This window comes from Trichechus manatus, unplaced genomic scaffold (genome assembly GCF_000243295.1).
Source record: "Trichechus manatus latirostris isolate Lorelei unplaced genomic scaffold, TriManLat1.0 scaffold00116, whole genome shotgun sequence".
Classification (NCBI taxonomy): domain Eukaryota; kingdom Metazoa; phylum Chordata; class Mammalia; order Sirenia; family Trichechidae; genus Trichechus; species Trichechus manatus.
Window position 1 is genome coordinate 3,757,891 of NW_004444052.1, and position 17,331 is coordinate 3,775,221.

Sequence of the window (17,331 nt, forward strand, 5' to 3'; positions counted from 1 at the left end):
GCTGCTAAAAAAGGTCAGCAATTTGAGCCTACCAGCGGCTCCTGGGAGGAAGATGTAGCAATCGGCTTCCATAAAGATTACAGCCTTGGAAACCCTATGGGGTAGTTCTACTCTCTCCTACGGGGTTGCTATGAGTTGGAATCGATTCATTGGCAGTGGGTTTCTGCTAATTAAAGGATGAAAATTTTCTCCAAAGTAACTCGAACTGTTATAAGGTCAAATAAGAGGAAAGTGTTGGGTTAGGTTTTGTTTTATTTTTTGCTGCATGGGGAAGCCTAATGTGCTAATCAGTTCTGAGAAACCGTTCCATGCGCAGTACTGAAGGCAAAGGCAAGTAGCAAAAACAAGAAGTTAGTTCTCTGTTTTGTTTTCTTGAGTTTTAAAGGCAACATATCACTAATAACCAACTGTGATTATAATCTTTAAGGAAATTAGTAAGCTTCAGTGTGATTCAGGCATAGAAAAGCCTATAATTTATACCACCAGAGTAAAGAAATAACAACAGCCTGCTTCTCAAAATACGGAGACCCTAAGTGGCACAAATGATTAAATGCTCGATTACAAGCCAAAAGGTTAGGGATTTGAACCCACTCAGAGGTGCCTCGAAAGAAAGGCCTAGTGATCTGCTCCGGAAAGGTCACAGCAATGAAAACCCTATGAAGCAGTTCTACTCTGACACACAGGGCTGACACACAGGGGTCACCATGAGTAGGAACTGACTCGACAGCAACGGGTTTTTTTTTGGTTCATTTTCTCAAAATGTATAAAGAATAAAGATTTGTTTTTCCTGTAACGATTTTGAATTACAAAGGGCCACTCTGCCTCTCTGTCCAAGGGGCCTGACCAGGATGTGCTCAGAAGTGTAAATGGCCCGAGGCTGGGACTGGTGTCTGAAGAAGGACCCTTGCTGGTGGTTCAGGATGATCACGTTGTATCCGACTCTTTCTAAACGAAGTTGTGGCATTTTCTAAGTCACATAGCACGTCAGTGTAGTCTGAAATCAGGAAATAATGACCTGTGCTTATAAAGGAATTCTACTCTATTTAAGAGGTGATTCCAAACAAGGCAGCAGAGCATGGAAATCTGGTAGCGATCATGGCTACACGGGTAACACACCCTCCAACGTGGCCAACATCACAACCTGATCCTCCATCTGGGATGAAGCTTGAAGCGAAACCCAGAGAGGTTCTGGACAAGAGTGGGAGAGTATTTTTGTTCTCCCTATAAAAAGTAGCTGAGGAAAGGTCCTAAATAGCCCAAGTGTGACCCTGGAAGGGATGTAGGTCCTGGATCAGGAGATGGAAGTCCAGGGAGCAGAGGTGGCTGACTTTCCCCATATGCCTAGAGGGAAACTTATTGTAATGATATGAAGATTCAAAAAGCAAATACTGGTCTAATATCTTTCCTAATTATTACACCAGGCAGTGTTTAAGCTGAGCTACTTTCCACATGCCTCACGATTCATACAGACTTATTCACGTGAATGCTTATGAGACTCAGACCAGAAGGATGCAGCAACAACACTTCCCACAACCCGCCTCCCACTGTAACCCAACGTGTCAACCATGCACTTAAGCAGCCTTCTGCATCCCCACTTTATGGTTCAAGGCTGACTTATCTACTTTCAAATCTCTCTTTTCCTAAGTAATCCCAGTAGCTGAGATTCCAGACTTGGCAGTGGTGGTGGTGACTGGGGCAAGAGGGCAGGGAGCTGTGAGAAGACAAACACATACATAGATTTTTTTTGTCTGATGAAAGGCTGGATCTGAGCTCTCAATGTTTTGTGATTAAAAAAAATACTACTTTACAAATTTGTGAAGTCTTATGATCAAAATGGGTGACAACATGTAAGTCATGGAACAGGGTGGGGCTGCATTGTTTGTGTGGCCCTGAGAAGGGACACAGGGGTGTCTGGGTGACCGACAGCTGTGGTCCCCTCTTCCTGCAGAAAATGTCATCATTGTGGAGCTAGCCTATGTCAGACCACACTGGATTCTGTGGCCTTGGCTCTCCGTCGGGGAGGCCTAAAGAAAGTTTACCTCCCTACTCAAAAGGGAGCTTATCCTCACCCCCTCTGCAGGTCATTGTCTACACAGGCCATGAAGAGTGTCGGGATAACGTTGACTGTCCCCCTGGTAATCTCACATTCCTCATTCACAACCATTTGACAAACATTGCATTTATCCATAAATATTTCACAACTTAAAAAATGATAGCTATCTACAATGACCCATGGGGCGCACATTTTACACTCGCCTATGGTCGATGGTCCTGTGAGGCAATGCAAGGACTCGAAGCTCTCCTGTGGTCGCCAGCAAACTCATACTTTTTCTCTGCTCTAATGGATGGCATGTTTCAACTTCCAATGATAATTTCTTTCTAACCCATTCTTCTCAGTAAATGTTTTTCACGTAAAACACTTTATAAGAAATATCGTCAACTCCTGAATCATGCTGAGACGTGCTCTAGAGAATGGAAAATATTAAATGGCAGATAGTCTAAAAGTCATTTATTTTTGCTTGGAACGCATAAGAATTGTTTTTTTCCTTAGAAGTAGATTTACTTTCTTAATTAGGCTTCAATCAAGTTAATTAGTTTATATTCCTTGAAAGCTAACCACAGGGAGGAAGAAAACCTAAAAGTACCCGTTTAGGAGGAAACAACCCTGGCATTAAACAGAGATGTGGAGAACTTGTTTGTGGAAACCAGGAGTTTGATCATTTTGAAAATCTTCATCAAAATTCTTCACCTGTGCTCATATAACACCACAGAGTTAAAAAAATAAAAAGTACATTTTCTGCTTTGTGTCAATAAAATGTTAAACTGGGTGTTATTTTTAGCTGCTCTGCTATGGAAAAAAAGCAGCAAAATGAAGCAGTATCAAAAGCGAAAAATATCATCTTGGCTTTTTAAAAGGTAAATATATATCTAATACAGCCATCCCAAGATAACACGAATATATTTTACTTATTTATTATTCTGAAGTTCTATAATGAAAGGTGATTATATTACCACCTAGTCATTCTAAATAGTTTTCTTGTGTGTGCCCAAGTGCCTTTGACTAAATGCCTTATGAACTATGAAAAAATAGATTTTCAAAAGGGTTATAATAATATCTATAAGAATTTATGAGTTTTTAAGAAATTATTATTTAGATTCAAAATAGATGAAAATAAAAATTTATGTTGGAGAGAGTGAGTTTACTGCAGAAGGTACACTGTATTTGGTAAAGTAAGGTGAAGATATTTCAATCTGATGCTCATGCTACTATATCTGATTATTTATAAAACTCCCCCTAATCTCCTTAACTTTTAAAAGCAAGATAGCATAAATAATCATATTATACTTTTTTCTTTCATTATTTAAAATCAATCTTGAGAGATGTTTTTGGTTCCTGGTCAGTGTATCATTCTGTGTGCGCGTGCGCATGTGCATACATGTGCGTTCTGTCTACGTATCCTGTTTTGCATGTTTGTGCTGTAATCTGAGAAATAAAGTAATATAGAGAGGCAGTAAAAACAGAACCAGTACTTCAGCCACACAGCCAAATGACAGAGGAAGGCAATCTTTCTTAAAGCAATTTCAGGAAGCACTTTCTACACTAAAAAGAAATAGCCTGAGAAATAAATTCCCCTTAGTGTTAAAAGCATAATAGATAGAAGAAACTGATCACCAAGTTCTTATACGTGCTGGCAAATGCTGGTTTTTTTGAGAGGCACTGGTCTCTGATCTCCACCACTCCTGCTGGATTTCATTGTCAAAAAGAATAAGTGGAAGCATTCACACACAGACAGGACCTCATCCGTGTCCCTGCACATCATATCCTTGGTGCCCCAAAGAGCACAGGCAGGATGAGCTGCAGATTAGACTGACCCAGTGTGGCTATTTTTATTTTCTTAGACAAAAATATCCCTTAAAGTTAAAGGATTATGGAAATGATTTAAAGAAAACCACTCTAATGGTATTAAACAGCATTAAAACTACCAATTAAAATGTTTTAAAAAAAAGTGATGATATCCATGGTTGGCAAAGTGTGGGAAAATGGGAATTATCATGTAGTTTTGACAGGAGTATAAATTGGTAAAGCCTTTTTTGAGGGCAATTTGAAAGGGCTTGTCAAAATTTAACACGGGTATGTTAAAATGTATTTGGTAAAGTATTTGACCCAGATTTGCCAATTCTAGGATCTTGTCTATAGAAACACTCGCACTGTTCCTAATGGATAGAAAATTGGAAACAACCTAAATGTCTATCAATAGAGGAAAGGTTAAATAGATCACTGTACATCTGTTCCAATGAGGAAAGCTCTCTAAATCATACTGTTGAATGAAAAAGACTATTGGCTAAACAATATGTATAGTATGATGTCACTTATACCAAAAATAAACTACAGAAGTATATATATACCTGTTACGGACTGAATTGGATTCCCAAAAAAGATATGCTGAAGTGACAACCCCTGGTACCTGTGAACATGACTTTGTTTGGAAATAGGGTTCTTTAGACGTTATCCGTTAATCGGAGGTCATACTGGAGTAAAACCAAAAACCAAACCCGTTGCCATCGAGTCAATTCTGACTCATAGCGACCCTATAGGACAGAGGAGAACTGCCTCATAGGGTTTCCAAGGAGCACCTGGTAGATTCGAACTGCCAACCTTTTGGTTAGCAGCCATAGCTCTTAACCACTATGCCACCAGGGTTTCCATACTGGAATAAAGTAGGTAGAAATCCCATCCAAGTGGTGTCTTATAAAAGATGAAAACAGACACAAAGATTTAGATAGAAGAAAGATAGCCAAGTGACCACAAAGGCAGATCCAAGCCAAGGAATGCCAAGGATTGGCAGGAGCCACCAGAAGCTAGGAGAAAGGCATGGAGCAGTTCTTCTCTCAGAGCCATCAGAAGGAGTTAACATGGCCGACACCCTGATTTGGACTCCCAGCCTCCAGAACCGTGAGACAATAAATTTCTGTTCTTTAAAGCCTCCCACTCTGTGGTACTTTGTTACAGAAACCCTAGGAAACTGAGGCAGTACCTACATGCATGTAAACTTGGTACAAAAGGTCTGAAGGATACACACCAAAATGTCAAGGGTGGACATTTCAGCAAAGTTGAAGTAGAAAAACGGGAAAGGGGCATGGCTGAAGTGGTCTTTCTTTCTACCATTATACATTCCACAATTATAAACACAAAATGTGTTTATTTTTATTTGAATTATATATGTATCATGTGGACAATTGAAAAATTAAAGAAAGAACAAGAGGAGTCCGAGATATTTAATTTCATAACCACAACCAATTCTTTCCGTTAGTATCTCAGCTATGATTAAAATATTTTTCAGACATGGATTTGGCATTAACTTATACTGCTAATTAGATTAGGTACAAGCACTGCTGTCTCTGTTTCAAGAATCCCACTAACATGAGAGGGTTTTAGTTTGTTGCTTATACAAGAAACCACACGCACCTCATCTGGTTCTACTAGACGCTAAAATGACTTTGTAATGGCCCTAACCCTTTTAGAGACAAGTAATCAAATGACTCCCTGTCCTCACATGGCTGTCTCTTATTCCCATGATTTTAGAGTCATTAATAAACATATTCCTCTTATGGTAAAAAATTTCCTTTGAATCACACCACCAATGGAAGCGATATTCTTCGATTTTTCTCCATGTGGAAAACATGGCGTTAAGAACCGAATCTTGTGCCCAGTGCCTTCCACCATGCGTTTGCTCTCCACTTCTGGGTTTGTTAATCTTCCTTTGTCCACTGTGCAAATCATTTTAGGAGGGAGCCGACACAAGCCTGCTTTGGTGAGTACTTCTCCCTAAATTACTGCCACTGATTTAAATCATTTATATTGGTTTCCCTAGTGCACAGTCATAGTCTGAATGCCATCTATTTAAATATTTAAAAGAGCTCTCCAAATACAATATAAAGTTATATCTCTTTGTAATATCTGTTTGTACTTCTATTTCCTTAAAATGAATGTGAATTGTATAATAAATGTAGACTGAAAATTAAATTCACATCTGACCCACAGAAGTCTTCTAAAAGATTTCAGTAATGGAAAAGAGTCATCCACCAAACATGTTTCCCGTTATGACTCTCTCTGTCCAATTCTTTGTACCCTCCTTCTCACTTTTGATGCCCTCTCTTAATCCTCTGGAACTCATTTTTACTTCATTCCTCTCTCTTGGAACACAGAGTTTCTTTATCATTTAGGAAATAAAACCCATCTATACATATAACCAAAACCAAACCAAACACATTGCCATCGAGTTGATTCCGACTCAAAGCGACCCTACAGGACAGAGTAGAACTGCCCCATGGGTTTCCCAAGTGGCAGCTGGTGGATTCAAACTGCCGACATTTTGGTTAGCAGCCAAACACTTAACCACTCTGCCATAAGATGAAACTTTTCACCAAACCGTTACACCATCAAAATCTGTGCAGTGTAACACGGTAACCACTAGCCACATGTGGTTATTTAAATAAACTTAAAAATTAATTCAAATAAAATAAATTATAAAATTCAGTCTCTTAGTCTTACTAAGTCCCTGGGTGCTGCGAATGGTTAACGTGCTCAGCCGCTAACTGAAAGGTTGGAGGTTCAAGTCTACCCAGAAGCTCCTCGTAAGAAACTGCTGGAGATCTACTTCTGAAAAATCAGCCACGGAAAACCCTATGAAGCACAGTTCTGCTCTAACACATACAGGGTCTCCAGGCGTTGGGGTCGATTTGATGGCAGCTCACAACAGTGTCACCAAGTGCTCAATCTCCAGCTGTAGCTACTGGCTACCGCACTGGACAGCACAGATAGGAAACATTATCATCACCACAGAAAGTCCTATTGGAGAGCGGTGGTCTAGATATGTCAGCTACAACAGTTGGGAGAATCTGAAACATTAATAGCAAGAAAAAACTAAATTTTGGCAAAAAGGATGAAAGCAACAAACAAATTCACTGTTTCTGAAAATAAGTAAACAAATTTCCCCAAGTAAGCAATTTCTATAAATTTCTTAAATTTCTATTTAACAATCTAGTCTGTTCCTAAGCATCCTATACACTTATTGGCTGGATTATAATATATTTTTTGATTCTGGAATAATTGTCCATCGACTTTCGGAATTACTTTCTTCAAAGAGCATTTATGAAGCTGCCCATTTATTCCTTCTCGTTTTGGTAAAATCATGCTTGAAGAGTGTGGACAGACGGGACCATGGGATGTTTCCAACACTTCAAAGCCCTCTGAACAGGAAGCCAATCTCACATCCTCCAGTGGGGAAAGGACAACTCTCTCTCCACTTGCCAAGCATCTATTCATCCTTTAGCCTGTTTGGCTATCACATCTCCATGAGATCTCCCTGAAACCTTTCCCTCTCCTGCATACCACTTGCACCCACCGCACTCCAAACACACCCTAGGGTTAATCTCTCCCGTCTTAGTCCAACTACCATTCCTTGTACAGAAGTCCACAACTGTGCACATTCCACCGTGCTCCCCATGAGGCAATGAATTCCTTGGGGGCAGGAAAGAGACTGATTCTAGTTTGTATTCCTAGCACCTAGCGCTGTGTCTGGCACATAGAAAGTTCCCACTAAATATTTTTTGAACTGAGGTAAACAAATTGTACTCAAAGCTGTAAACCTGCTTTTCACTCTTAACTCTCATTTTAAGTCTTCCAGTCAGGGGTATTTACGGTATAATCAACGTAATCTACTTTGTTACTGTCTACATTTACTTAGCAGGCATTTGAATTAATTCAAACCATTAGCAGGAGCTATTACCAGCTGTAGTCTAGCTGGCTATTGGTAGTCTACCTGTATTTACTTTCTTGACTATAGCAGTTTCGCAATTTCTTGGAATAAAAAGATCTGCTTTGGGCTAAAACAGACTAATTAATGGGATTGCCAAGGGAAATAAACAGTGTTATTCAATATGAATTATTTAACATTCTTCAAAATACAGAAATAGATTACTGAATGATGAAATTTAGATTAGATGAGCCAACAATGAAATGCATTGTCAATCTTTAAAACTTTGATAAAAATTCACTCTCAAAAGTGCCTCCAGGAAAATGTCAATGTTTTTTGTTCCTGAGAAACATGACTTTATGAAAATGGGCAAACACTCGAATTTCAAAAGAGAAGCCCAAATACGTCCCATATTGCAGAGACCATTAGTTCATTGTATGTACCTTTAAAACTAGAATTCTAATAATCTAGAATAAAATACTGGCATCAGCAATCAAAAGTTAAGATACAACTCAGCACTCAGTCCAAGTTGTGAAATACAATGAAACGATTTCCTAACCAGGAAATGTATGATCTGTTTTAATGCTATAATGACATCAAGAAAAACGACTGGACTTGCTTCCCTCCGGGTTAGGTTGGGAGCCTGAAGGTTCTTTTGCTCTGCATCTTCTCCTTTCATGTCAATGGAATACCACATTTTACAACATTCACGGTGAAAGACAGAAGAAGTGCTCTTTGAATTTGTCGAGGGATTTCTAGGATAATTTTGTGACTCTTCTCTATTTATGGATTATTACCCTAGAGATTATATTTGTATAGAGATTGAGAATTTCCAAAATGCTGACATATGCATTCTCACATTTAATGCAAGTCGTTCCTATACATGATTAGCCCAATTATTCAGGAAACATCTGCTCAGTTTGCAGATTATTCAGGACACTCCTCTCCCTCCTTTTTTTCTCCCTGGCCCGATACTTGATCTTTTTCTTTCCTACTTGTCTTGCATGGATGACAAGGGACGAAAGAAGAAAAGGAGTGAAAATTCAGGTTGATCAGATTTTTAAAATTTAAAGAGTTCTTTTAGAAAAAAAAGTGACCAAGAATATTGAAATTGCTAGTTAAACTAGGGCTGGTGATTACAGGCATGTAATTTAAGTGTTTTCAAAGTGACTTCAATGTTTCTGACCTATTCAATTACCCTTCATCTACAACATCTAATTAATAGCATAACTGTTTTGTAATCATTATTTTCTCTATTTACACCTGTGCGGTAAGGATTATTATCCCCTTTTTACAGGTGAGAGAAGAAGGGAATGGAGAGATGAAGCTGATCTGTCCAAGCAGAGGTCAGGATTCGAACCCAAATCATTTGAACCAAAGTTTAGCATTGATCTCTTGAAACCAGTGGCTCTCAAGCTTTAGCATGCACCAGAACCACTTGGAGGGTGTCTGAAAACAGATGGCTGGGCCCCACCCCTGACGTTTCCGATTCGGAAGGTCTCGTGTGGGGCCTGAGAATGTGTATGTCCAGAAAGGTGATGCAGACGCTGCTGGTGGTCCAGGGGCCACACTTTCAGAGCCGCTGCTTTAAACCATGGCTGCCTCCCTCGGCTCTTTTACACCCCACCAAGCTGTAACCCACATCAGAGCAGGGAAGGCCCCCGATATCATGGTGCCCCCTCCGGCTCCCCCACTGCCAAGTGGTCACCCTCACGGTGCCTCTGGTATCTCCCCCGAAACCCACTGCCGCTGAGTCGATTCCATCTCCCCATAAACACTGCATGATATGTGCAAAAGGACAGCCAGGTCAGGTAAAACACATAAGCAAGCTTTTTGTAGGGTCTAATTTAGCTAAAATGTTTAATCCTTTTCTCCCCTAAACCACTGAATTTACTAAGTGAAACAAGGGACCCAACACAGCAAAGAAAACTGTCTCCTAGTCCCCAACCTTCCAAAGAGCCCTTTACACCCTCGGGGCAGCTGAGTCAGCACCATGATGTAAGACCTCTAAGCGTCTGTCCCCTCTCCAGATGCACGATAATGCCATTTATTTTAATCAATGCTTCTACAGCTTTGCAAAGGAGGACTGACTTACAATTATTCCTTAGAAATAAATGGCAGTCCTAGTACCACTCACCCCCAAATAATTTCTTCAATTCTTCCTCTTCGTTGCAAAATATGTCACTTTTAATGGGTATTATCCTGCTGTTTTTTTTTAACTGCATGGGAAAATAGATGCTGTGCTGTTATTTTGAGAAAAGTGGCCAAATTCTGACCCTCAGATATTTAATAAACTGGAGAACCAAGATAACGTGAATCACAACATTCTGTGTTAGATAAGACTGGCGAAAATAGAATAGCTGAAAGAAACGGATTACTGACAGTCTGTTAGCGTGTAACGTCACGGTCTTACCTATGCACACTAGATCCATAAAACCATACATTCCATAGCAGATTTGAAAAAGGATGTCCTTTCTCTGCCACACTGCATAGGGGCTGAAGGCGGACCAGAGAAGCCAAGTCACACTTGCTATTAAGAACAGGGATCCTAGGATTACAGCAATCATCTGAACTTTCTCAACCAGTGTTATAGAAATGCTTTGCCACTAAAAGAAAAACAGAGGCATGTAAGAAAAAGGTGCTGTGTATAATTAAAAAAGAAAAAAACAAAACATTTTCAGCCCCGTGTTTCTCCTCGTAATGTTGGACCCTTTTCAATCTCACTGGTCCCCCAAATGAATTTTTCCATTTCATCCAGGCTATGGAAAATACACAAGCAGATAAAAGATTAATGAATTGCCTTCACTTCATTACTTTCAGTAATTCACCATTCTGCAAGTTTAATCTAGCTTTATTCCAGATAATAGGATTGAGTGTGAACGGTTAAGGAGTATCTCGTACCTGGGAATCACATTATTTTCTTTCACGCATGCATGAAATTAAATATCCGCTGAACACACATGGTTAGAACTCCTGTATCTAATCATTTACTGTGCTTAATACACTTGGCTACTACAAAAAGGAGACACGTCTCTTGTTTTTATGGAAAAACGTAAAAATAAAATCAAATAAGTTATACAAGAACATCAGGGGAAAAGTCACTTTAGGTAATACAAACTAGAATAAATAATTATACGGGAACTATAACAAATGTGCATTATTTTTCATCGATACATTCCATATACCAGACATTACTGACTTTTTATTATCTAATGGGTCATCCATGAAGCTATTTTTCTCAAGATTTAGAATTTGTATCTTTGAAACTCACAAACTGTACAAGCACTCGCTAGTCAATGGGAAAAATAATTTTGGTGTCCTAAGTATCAACACTGAGAAGATTTACAGTACGAATGATCAAAAATCTTTCAAAGGTGCTATCAACTTGAGAGTGTTAATTAGTCATGTTCTCGGTTTTGCATAACCGAGAGGGAAGCAAAGCTTGAATTGTTCTTGAGGTTTGGCAGTAAACAATGCAAATCAAAACAAGCTGGGCAATCTCACTCCGTGGTAAGGGGCTCTGGCTGTTGAAATATATGGTTTCTCAAAAGAATTCTTAAAACAGTTTTAGAAAGCCTTTAAAAAAAGTGAGCCCGAACAATCAGTGTCCATTGGATGAATCCGAAATTTCCTTAAACACCTTACTTACCTTAAGTCTGAACACGGGCATCCCCATATGGAAAATCTATCACCACCCACAACTTCTCACAGCTTTCCTACCTCCCTCGTCTGTCCTCTCTCTCATACATCATAAATATATAATTTACATATAATATTTTAAATATGCATTTGACTTTCCACACTCATGCAAAATCATAAATTCCCTATTGGTTAAAGATTCAATACCAAAATACATTTGAAATACTTAATTTTCTAAAATCATTTACTTTATTTTTTTCTTTAAAAAATAGAACCAAACCACAATTAAAGCTCTATGAAATTCTATAAGAAAGGTATTTCTATTCATTTTAATATGAAGATTCGTTTATTGGAAAAGTTATTCCTTTTTCAATTCTGAATGAATAATAATTCGGCTATTCAATATTATTTTATCCTTACAACTGAATCTATGTTGTATTTCAAGCAAAATTGCAGTTGTGATGCTCATGAAGATATGCTTTAACAACTACAAAAAAGATCTGCTTTAAAAAAAAAAAAAGATTTGCTTTAAATATGACGTGGTAAGCAATACAGAAAACTACTTAGAAATAATATCCTAAATGGATGCTACCATATCCATATGCATTATGGTACTTTTTACCTATTTTACTGGGAGCCCTGGTGGCTCTGTGTTTAAGAGCTACAGCTGCTAACCAAAAGGTTGGCAGTTCGAATCTACCAGTCGCTGCTAGGAAACCCTATGGGGCAGTTCTACTCTGTCCTATAGCGTTGCTATGAGTTGGAATTGACTCAAGGGCAACGAGTTTGGTTTTATATGTATGTATGTGTGTGTATGTATGTGTGTGTGTGTGTGTGTGTGTGTGTGTGTGTGTGTGTGTGTGTGTGTGTGTTTATTTGATTTTCACATGGTGGCCCACATGTAGAAATGCCTGAATCACAAGAATCTTGGATAATCAAAGGAGCGTAGAGCAGATTCACCAAGAATGGTCTTTACTGATAGCTATTTTCCTTTTGCCGACAATCCTTTATGATATTCCAGATTCATGATACAATTTTAGTGGGGATAAATTTGCAGGGCTCAATATTGTATAATTAATTACATTCTGCTTCAACCAGATTTACTAATTAATTGATCCAAGCCGGCCTGCAAAACTCAGTGACAATATGGTGGCCAAAGGCACCATGTGGTTAGGCCCTACTAGGCGCTCTGGTTTAGGTGATCTGGTAGTGATGGCTGGACATGGCTGAGGTGTTCCCTGGGACACAGGAAATATGGAGGCTTCCACCTCAGCGCCCTTGGCTGCAAGGGGCTGGGAGACTACGGTCAGAAGGCAGGAGTCTGTCACATGAGAACTATGTTTTCCTTGCCAAGGAAGGTGAATGAGCGAAGGGCCAGACTTACTAGGAACAAGAAATGAATTTCACACTTGTTTGGTAACTCCAAATTTAAAATGGTTTGAAATGTAAATGCCTAGTGGTTTGGAATTAATGTGTTTAAAATTATGTCACGAAGCTAGCAAAACAAAAAAAAAACAACTCTTGATCACACTACAATGGGAAGCTTAATTATTTAATATGATCACAGAATTTATCCTTTGTTGTGGTTATAAGAAGTAATTTGGGATGTTCGAAGTCTATTTTTTTAAAGAAAAAGTGTGCCAAATCTGTTAATTAGCTCCCTGAAATTATTATTATTCTTTGTTTTATATCAGTCCACTAATAATGTAAATATGCAAATGTGGGAGTTCAAAGATGCATAGGTGCTCTTCATATACTGGATAAAGCTTAAAATTAACAACATTTCACTGAATAGCTAATGAGGAACAGACCATTATAGAAACACAAATTATTAAATCTGATTATGAACATAGGGATTTTCTTGGAACACTGAGAGCATCTTCATCATTTCTTTCGATCATTATATACTGCTCTTACTTGTTTTTTACCAGCATGTGTTGGTAAAAAGTAGGATTGTTCGTATTCCTCCCCCGGGAATAATAACGCTGACTTGAACCAGCAGGAAACACTCACCTAGCCCCTTCCTCGGAAGACACACATTATCTAAAATACGCTCAGCCCCGAGGAGCTGTGCGCATGGGCCATTAGCTCGGACAATAAAAATAGAAGATGAGTCTCTCAGGGGTTTTCTCTCTCCCCCAGTGACATCCAAGGCCTGGATTTAAGTTTGAAAGAGATTTCTGAATCGTGAACATTTGTCAACTGCTGAACACACTTTTCTCCTCTAAAACTTTTACAGATTTATTTAAATTTCATCCCAAGTTCGGAAGTGAAAAGTAATAAAATGATAGCTGGGTTGGTTCTTAATGCCTGCTACTGGTTTCTTTCTGAAATATTCAGATATATGTGATGATTTTATAGTCCTGAAAAGCTGTTCACTTCTGCCCCAAACACTACTGGACATACGGTTCCCAGCAAAAGTGGGACCAACTGGCTCTTCTTTGGGAAGTCCTTCCTCGTTTAGTGGCACTAGAAAAAGTAATTTAATAATAATAGTCTGTATTTCTATTGGGCCAATATGCGCCAGGCACTTTTGTAAGAGTTTATACGTATTAACTCATTTAACCCCCACAACAACCCTGTAGGGGAGGTACTATTATTGTCCCTAGTTTACAGATAAGTAAACTGAGGCGGAGAGACTGAATAACTTGCTCCCGGTTACACACCTAGTAAGAACTGGAGCAAAGATATAAACCCAAGCAGTCTGGCTTTTAGGTTCGTGCTCTAACACTCTAAAAACAAAGCAAAACATTGCCATCAGTTGATTCCAATTCACAGTGACCCCGTGTGTGCCACAGTAGAATTGCTTGGCAGGGTTTTCTTGGCTGTAATCTTTACGGAAGCAGACTGCCAGGCCTTTCTTCCACAGCACCACTGGGTGGGTTCAAACTGCCAAGCTTTAGGTCAGCAGTTGAGCACAAACCATCTGTGCCACCCAGGGACACCAGATACTGTGTAAACATCTAGTAAGTATTGAGCTCTGATAGCAGTTAATTGCATACACCGTCGTGTCTGCAGTGCCACTACAATTCTCCTGAACAAAGCTCCCAGTCTGTCCTCCCCGGTCTACTGAAACAACGTCCCAACTGGACTGCCAGCCCTGAGTCATTCCCTGCTTCTCCCCATAACCCCAGAGTCCACACTCCTATTGAAAGAACAGCTGTCCTAACTGGGCTCGCCTCTCTGCTCCTTCAAGGCGTGGTAAGTGTTTGGCTCAGCACATATCCCCATGCCTGGCACGTAACTGTTGAAGGCAGGATGAAAGGAAGAGACAGAGGGAGACTATTAAGAGAAGACTACAATCAGGGACTCCTAGATCTAATGCTACCTCATCTAAAACACCTTTCCTTCAACCCTTCCTCTCCTAAACAGAATCTTCCACAACACACGATTTATACATCTGTTTAGTGCTGGTTTCTCTTTAGCTTGGAATCTCAGTGAGTTGTTTACCTCTCTATTGTCCATGAAATGAGATTTCTTGGCAACAGAAGCTGAGTTTCATTCATCCTTATGTTCACCAAACAGCTGAACACACCCAATAAACACTCTGACTTTAGTTTCTATCTCCCAGCTGACTGCCAGATTAATACTCTCTCCACATCCATTCGATCATTGCCTACAGGATAAAGTTCAGGCTCTTACCAAACCACTCCAGAGTCGAGAAGTGAGACTTCAAATTCAGATCCTTCTGTTCACGAAACCTAAGTTCTTTCTACAATACCCTTCTCTCTGCCTACTCTGTCGGCTCTCACGCCTTCTCTCTGCCTAAAGAGTCCCTGAGTGGTGTAAACGGTTAAACGCTGGGCTACTAATCAAAAAGTTGGTGGTTCAAGTCCACCCAGAGGTGCCTCAAAAGAAAGTCCTGGTGATCTGCTTCCGAAAGGTCACAGCCATGAAAATCCCATGGAGTCTGCACACATGGGGTCACCACGAGTCGGAATGGACTTGACGGCAACTGGATTTTTGTTTCATACCCATCTAAAAGGTGTTGTGAGCCCTGGTGGCATAGTAGTTAAAAGCTTGGCCGCTAACCAAAAGGTTGGCAGTTCAAACTTACCAGCTGCTTCTTGGAAACCCTATGGGGCAGTTCTACTCTGTCCTATAGGGTCGCTGTGAGTCGGAACTGACTCGACGACACCTAACAACAACAAAATGTGGTTGCGGGGATGAAAAAAATCAGCACATGTAAAAAGCAGCCGGCAGAGCATCAACGAAATCTGACCTTCAGCTTGCTAAATGACATACTCAAATACTTCTTGAATCTTAAAGTATAGTGTGTGTTAAATGAATATTAGCAAAAGTAAGACCATCTCAAGGAGTTATACCCTTTTAATTTTAATGACGGGAACGAATTAAATAAACTCACGTTGGAAATTATTTAATTTCCTCTTTATACACAGCTGTTCAGAGATGCACCAAGTAAGGCCGCCAGTCCTAGAAAAATGGAAAATGTCTGTGGCCCAGAACTGCGTATCACTGGGTGTGAGGGTCCATGTTAGTGTGGTATTCTTCACAGGAAATCAGATAAGTACCCCCAATAATTACCACAGATTGATATGAAACCACAGCAAATACTGCTGCTTTTTCCAATGAAATCTGACTAATTAACACAGATTTGTTACTGCCTTTGGAGAGGAAAGGGTAGGAAAAAACCAGAAATATCATTCCCGATTTCATTTAAAGAAACAGTAGAAGCCCAAGTCAAGGTAAGACCCCGAGTCCGGTCCTTGTATAAATCACCTGGAAAAGTAAGATCAGCACTTGGGAAAGGCATGTACTCCATCAGGCCCCTAGGAGCCTACTTAGAAAGATGCACCTGTCATTCCATTGTCTGAAACAGTTAATGCACCTTCTCAATGTAGAGCCCAATTTCCTCCCTGAAAATAACACGTGCTCAGAGGGAAGTAGGCTGAACTCTGAGAGAAAGTAGATCCGTTCCATGTGCATTAAATCATTCAGTCTACGGGCCGGCTTCATCTTTGTTTTTACAAGGCAGGCCAGATATGAATCATACACTAATAGATTTGTAGTACAAATGATTTATATTGTGCAGTGTGACAGGTGGGATTACTCACAAGTGTCACTGGAGAGAACACCTGCTCTCAAAGAGTGTCCTCTTTACAAAAATGGATTTAGCTAAAACCTATTTTTAATCATCTTCAGACAGTGTTTAAATGGTGTCACTAAAGTTGGGGTTTGATGTGCTGGCAGGGAACATGACCATGTGTAATCCATCAGGCACGTGGATACAGCATTTAGTCAATTATATGCCCACTCTTTGCTGAGTCGTATTTATAGGCTGCATATTAAAAGTGATTTCATGGTTTTGTATCAGTCTTCTCTGCTAGAAAAACATCTTCATAAACTTACCAGAGATAAATATCAGACAAAGAGAATTTGCTTTGCTTGAGAAAGGTGAAACCAAAACAACCAAGAGAAAATAATTAGAAAACAAGGAAATGGTTCTTTGAAAACTTTAATAAAAACTGATAAAACCCTGGCAAGACTAATCTAGAAATTAAAGAGGGAATACCATGACTGATCTTATAGATGAAATGCTAGGGAGGGAATACTGTAAACAACTTTATGCTAACAAATTCAGTAACACAGATAAAACAGACAAATTTGTTGAAAAACATAACCTTCTAAAACTGACTCAAGAAGAAATAGAAGGTGTGATTAACCCTATACTTAGAAATAAAATCTATAATCAAAAGCCTTCCTACAAACAAACACCTTCAAAGCAATATGGTTTCACTGGAAAATTTTATCACATATTTAAGGAAAATATTAACCAATCTTACATACTCTTTCAGAAAATAAAGGACAAAACATCTCCAAACTCATTTTATGAATCCAGCACAACTCTGATACCAAAGTCTGACAGAAAAATTCCAGACCAATATCCCTGATGGGCATAGAACAACAACAACAA

The 17,331-nt window shown here is 39.4% G+C and overlaps 1 protein-coding gene across 1 annotated transcript in view; it reads right to left on the minus strand.

Moving 5' to 3' along the window:
* Positions 1-17,331, minus strand: part of MARCHF11 (membrane associated ring-CH-type finger 11) — a 155,645-nt gene that overhangs the window by 22,358 nt on the left and 115,956 nt on the right. Inside the window, exon 3 of the mRNA XM_004384048.2 lies at positions 10,171-10,363. Coding sequence (XP_004384105.1) covers positions 10,171-10,363 — 193 coding nt within the window. The remainder of the gene's footprint in view (positions 1-10,170; positions 10,364-17,331) is intronic.